Raw genomic sequence first — 6,619 nt, forward strand, 5'->3', positions numbered from 1 at the left:
CCATTGATATGTCAGCAGGGGACTTGACACCGCGATCAATCTGAAAAGTAAAGATTTAAATATCATATTTGTGGGAAGCAGAGGAAATCGATATCCAATTAGGTGAGTGTGATTGATTAAATGTTGCGTACTTTCTGGAAAGGGCACAACTCGCACAAATGATTATACATAAGTGTAAACAATGATAAGATGACTGGGAAAGTAACTTTTGATTCAGGGTTCAGTGTTTATGGTAGACTTACTAATGATGCCGATATTGGTTTGAGTAATGAGCTTTTATAAACTCTAACAGCTGCCACTGTCTATGCCATTTGGAGCCGTGATAGTCTGTCTGGCCCCCCAACATTCAGAACCAGTTGCATTTCATTACATCCTGGACATAACACAAACATAGTGTTATAACAAACATAAAGATAATAAAAGAATGAAACAATGGAAAATGGACCAATTGAATCATATGCACGAAGGTAAATCAGTGATGTTTTAGTGAATTGTGACTAAAATTCAATGCAAGTTATCCAGTAATCATGTGATACAACAGATTAGATTTATCATATGATGAACAGCATGGCCGATTCAATCTCTGATTATGAATAATTTATAATATAGTTTTTACTTTTATAACATGTGAAGGTAGAATATTTTCTCCTGGAAAGGTATATCTAAGTGTCCTCTTGCTGCAGCTAAAGGATATCGCAATCCAAATGGTATTTTGCAGAAATAACTTGAGCATGATATATTCATCAGCAAAACCTGATGCACTGAGATGATACTAGTGGGGTGTATATATTCCAGCTAAGCTTAATAAAATTGAACATAATTGATGAAATAATTAACTGATCTCATGATAATGATTGAAGAGAGCAGTACATTTTTTAAAGGAAAACGTCACAGCAAACAAGTGCTGGAATTTTCTTTCATGAATAAAACACAGCAAAAATTGTATCAAAGGGAATGGTACAAGTGTAAATACATGATTGAAGAAGACTGGATTTCAGAAATCGAAATAACACTTCCTTCTGATATTTATGTCAGTATATTTGACTGTTAGTTTATCGACAATCCTAGTTAGCATTTTGCAGTTTTAGACTAAGAATGTTGAGATGTTGATCTGTAAAAGCAGATGGATTGAGCTGATGATATTAATAGGTTGCATATAGCATTAAGGTAAGATTTCAACAGTTAAAACTTATATTGTAAAGGGATCACTACTAAAGAACTTCTGAATCGTCCGAATATATGGAAAAGACTATTTATGATAACTCCCAATTATGCTTATCTTAGTTATTACACAATTAATTAATATCAAATGTTAAGGAAACGGGTCAGACTTTGTTTAAGGTATAATGGGTCAGACTTTCAATTTGGCACGACAGAAATACCTGGGGACTACCAATATTGATTGATTAACAAACTAGAGAAACTGGAGCATAACAGCAAGGAAAGTCATGTGAGGAGTTATATGTAAATGTACCTGGTATCATTTGTTTCATTTGGCATTGGACAGAAGGAAATGAGATAGTTGGCAGCACTGTCACATATGAAAGCGCCAACCTTATTATCATAGACATAACTGTACACCGTGGGACACGCCTTTTTGAACACGTTAGCGTAGTTTGAAGCCTTACACTTATCAGGTGAACTGTAGTTGCCGGTACAACAATACTGAGGATCACCAAAAGCCATGCAAGCACTCTTACAAGCCACCCCTTCCCCGTCCGAACTTATCTTTAGCTCGGATTGACACACGCTGTTGATGTCCATACTACACTCTGTCCTTGAATAGTTGAGTCCACCTAATGGGGAGATCATGATCGGCAAGTTATAACCATCAACCATGCTAATGTCAAAGAAATCCCTTCCACCAGAACCATCGATCAAGAACTCAGCTAGAGTTGCTCCCCCTACAGATCTACTGCCCGTACATTCCAGCCTACAGGAGCCACAATCGCCCGTGAGGCAAGTGAAGTTTCCAAAAGAGTCTTGGACACATTGAGTCCTACCATAGAACCAACCGGTCCAAGAGGATGGTATATTGATGGTTGTAGTTTCGCCTTTCCGAAGTTTAACTAGTGGTTGGAACATGAGTAGCGGTGTTGGATTTAATGTCAGGCCAGACTGTCTGGTTACATCTGTTAAGTAATGTTACTGTTGCGGATGAAACTACTCCTGTAAAATCAAATTATATACACCAGGTTATACACATGATGTATAGAACAACTTGTAAAGTTGATCAAATACAAATTTGTTACCTGAAATTAGTAGATGTGGAATCAAGAAAGCCAAAAGGGAGATTGATGAGCAGACTACTCCGGACATTTGGTTTTGTATTAATAATATGTCAGATTTTTCAGTCATACAAAAGAAAGGGACTAAGATTATCCAAAAGATTTGTTACAATCATTATGTAATTGGTTCGAATTCTCAGTTGATTATGAATAATTTATCATATTGTAAAAGTGATGGCTATATTGAGACAAGGTTGAAAACAATCAATACACATGAAGACACTAAGTTGAACTATGTAATAGCAACAATTCAATATTTCAACAGAATACAAATAATATCAAGCTATGATCATTATCCCCGACGTGAAGGGCTATCATTTAGAAATAATATCTAGCTATGATCATTATCCCTGAACTGAAGCTTAGATTCAAATCGCAACTGATCAAACTTCAAGAAAGGCAATTTTAAAAGAACAAGAAGCCCATGATATATAACAAATAGAAGTACTGTGATCATTAAATTAACAATAAAACAAACACACTAAAAGCTTCGAACAACATTATGGTACAAGAAGACTGTAAAGAAATTACCATGGTTGAATCCTACGTGATATGCCCTTGGAAAAGTGATTACAAAATCGCCTGGGTTCTGAACTAACCTAAGAATTAAAATCATAATATATTAAAATCATTAATTTCCTTATTAGATTTTGTAGTCTTACTTGCCGAATGTGACATATCTGCGGCTGATTTTGAGGGGAACATGATAGCCCAATTTAGTTTATATAACATAAACTTGATATATAAACATAAGTTCACACAAGCACAAGTTCACTTACAATATTCAATTCAAGCTCACACACTGAGAAACTACATAAAACATATAAAAAGAGATGGAATACCTTGATGTAGAATCGTAAATTAAGCCCAAGCTCTGAATTAGACCCAAATCAAACCAAACTAACCCTGGAATAAAAAGATAAACCAATTAATTTGAGAATTTAACCAAAAAAAACAAATCACAAAAACCCCTAATTCAAATAAAAACCCTAGTTTTCTTTAAAACTTGAACCCGCAGACCCATACGCATCGATTTGTAAAAGTTTAACTCTGAATTGAATAAAATCGACTTTATTATACCCTTAATGTAGAGAATGGCGGAGAGAGAGCAGGAGGGAACTAGATGAGTGAGAGAGAGAAGAGTAGTGAGAGAGAGATCCAGAAGAGAAATAGAGTATATTGACTTTTCGAAATTTTTTAATGTATCGCCTGTTTGACAAAAATTGCCGCTTCCCCAAATTTTAGCCGCCTTGTTCAATTTACCTCATATTTTGTTTTTAACTTTTTTTAAATAAATTATTATCATAATGAATTGTAACTAAATTATTTAAAAATAATGTCACTACCTACAATTTATAAACTCAAACAGCAAATTAATTTATATCAAAATTAGTTAAATTTAAAATTAAATAATATGATTAATTTATTTTATATTTTTTTAAAGATAAATTTTTATATATTAATAATATAATGTTAATTTAATATTTAAAAAAATAATCATTATTCACTTATTTCAAAAAAGTAACATTTTTAAATTATTACTTAAATATAATGTAAAATTAAATAATTTAAATTCACATATTTTAAATATATCTTATTATTTTGTAAAATGATAATATTTTATTCATTAATACCCTATGGTAACACATCTTAAAATATGTTGCAGTGTGTAACACTTTCTATCTATGGTAACATGTTGAAAAGGCTATGGTAACATCAAATGTGCGATGTTGCAGTAGACAAAAATAAGCATAGCTAATGTAACATTAAATTATAACACTCATGATCAAACTATTGCGATAGGCCATCTATGGCGTAGTGACCAGTCGGACTCAAGCCGATACCATCAATCAAATAAATCGTCCACAATCATATCCGTCCACTTCCATCAACAAAATTCATCCATTCACCATAATTCAAACTATATCATTTTGATCAGCATAGGTATGATTAACTGGCATAACATATATCTTTTTGAAATGGGACTAAGGTCTTAAACCAACAATGATTAATATAACCATACCTTCCTCAGTTCTTTCAAAATATTACAAAATGTTATTAATGAACTTAAAGTTTATCTCATTGTTTCTCAAAATTTTATTCCGCGAGCATTTTAACTTATTTCTTGTCATTACTAATTGTGTACCATTACTTTTAAGAATTATACCGCATCCTTCAACTGATCACATCAATCCTCTATTGTTGACGATACACACTTAATTTCGTCAACTAATCTATTTATCTTTTAATAACCACGCATGGTTTTTATTATTATCGTCACCATCTGGTGGAAACTCAATTGTTAGATCATTATTTCTTAAAAGATTTCACAGTCGAATCACCATTCCTTCATCTTTACTTATGTTCCTGTATCGAACTATCGTTACTGATCCGGTTATGGGTATTAAATTCACCATAACTTATTTACTCAGGTTAGGGAGCCTCACAATTTCTCGAAGAACATGTTCAAAATTTGGTTGCAATTAAGATTTCTTTTATCTTGAATCTTCACGATGAATACCTTCCCATGATGAAGAGATGCTTCACGTATTAATTTCCTATCTGAGTTATTGTTCGGAATTCCCTTGATCTTCGATTATCGTCCCGGCACTCGTTCGCTTTGTCTAATGCATACATCCTTACTTTCTTATTTTGTAATTAATTTATTTATTATGGTTCATTAATCATTATTTCACGTCAAAATCTTCTGATTTGAAGTGCATCGCGTTAACGCAATCTACTGTACTGACGAGATCCCCGTAACAAGAACAAATGTCTGACTTGATGTCTTCGCCATGTCCACGTTATCGGTGAATTCCTTCTTCCTTGCCTGCAGATGTCCATCATTTATTGGCTTGCAATCATATCTATATTCAACATGTAATTCTACCTGTTACACGGGACTATTCCATTTCTTTTGAAATCGTCGCAAGAGGAGAGTTTGTGACTATAATTTTGATTGAAAAACTAAATAAGGAAGAACAATGCAATAAATGATTGGGAGAATCTGTAAATTAGTGAATTGAAGGAGGAAGAATGAGTGAAGAATGAGACAACCATATTCATACTCAAGATGGCCAGTCTTTCATACTATATGGCATACAGCACATGATTAGGTGGCGTCCCACCGGACTCTTCGTGATTTCGACAAAGCGTCACATCACAACACTGTTTGTCTCAATCAGGAAACAATATTTTGAGAAGAGATATAATTTGGAAGGATTACAATAAATTTCTGTTCATTCTCGCCTCATCTAATTTATCGATAAAAGAAGCTCATACGTATTTGAAAAAGAATGACATTATTGATCACCCACGCTTCACTTACGTATGCCTTCAGAATCATTTGAATGAGAGATTCACAATTTAGGTCACATTATAACTTCGAAATGTCATCTGGAAATGCCTTCACCTTAAATGCTTTAATAATTTGATCATAATCGCGTCCTTACGAAATTTATAATCACTGCTTCCTATTTCATCTATGCCGCATAGAATAACCATCGACCACGCAACGCCTCAATTTTGTTGATAGAAACACAATTCTTCTCCAATCATTTGGAAGATTCCTCCATTTCCTTCCATCATCCTCTGTCCATTCGAATCATAAATCTCGTTAAATTTTAATAATTTCATGAATTAGGTAAATAATGTTTTAACATGTTGATTCAATTATTGATATTAATAAACAAAGTTTACTTTCATCTTTCACGGAAAACTTTAAACTTTCTCCCTGCTGGTGGGTCTACTTGGTCCTTCGAACTAACAATGCTGAGTCTAGATCCATTATCCTTTTAGGTCATTTTCTAGTCTTAATAACAAGAACTTAAGTAGTAATTCAACAACCAAATTGTGAAACTCATTTTATGCAGAGATCTTTTAAAAGTTTATTAAGAAAGTCTTTTTCGAAAACTCGTTTTAAAATTTTTGAAAATCAGACATTCGGTCGTCATTACCATATAAGTTACTTACTATTCTTATAATCTGCTAATTGAAATATCTATTTGAAGGAATGCCTATATAAGGGTATCTCCACTTTGATACATCTTCCATTTCTCCTTGGATTCTGTTCGTATTCATTAGTCGACGAAATTTTCTCTACCGTCGTATACCATTTTATTCATAACTCCAATCTGATGCTGACGTTTGCCACTTTCTTTGATATTCTCGATATCGTCCTTGACGTTGTACTTAAAACCAACCAATGCAATTCCACGTCCCGTCTGTAGATAAGGTCGCATCTTCTTGCTAGTTTTACCTATACCTAATAAGGTAGATATCATTCCTCACGCAGCGCCCGGTATGCGATAAGAATCTTCTCGCAACGGTGG

At 33.5% G+C, this 6,619-nt stretch overlaps 1 protein-coding gene across 1 annotated transcript; it reads right to left on the reverse strand.

Moving 5' to 3' along the window:
• Positions 1-366: 366 nt before the first annotated feature.
• Positions 367-2,085, reverse strand: LOC141685754 (thaumatin-like protein 1). The gene is made up of 2 exons (XM_074490840.1): positions 1,475-2,085; positions 367-373 (listed from the first exon to the last, which is right to left on the reverse strand). The coding sequence occupies exons 1-2, from the start codon at positions 2,083-2,085 to the stop codon at positions 367-369; spliced, it is 618 nt and encodes a 205-aa protein (XP_074346941.1).
• Between the last annotated feature and the right edge of the window lie 4,534 nt (positions 2,086-6,619).

This window comes from Apium graveolens, chromosome 9, assembly GCF_009905375.1.
Source record: "Apium graveolens cultivar Ventura chromosome 9, ASM990537v1, whole genome shotgun sequence".
Classification (NCBI taxonomy): domain Eukaryota; kingdom Viridiplantae; phylum Streptophyta; class Magnoliopsida; order Apiales; family Apiaceae; genus Apium; species Apium graveolens.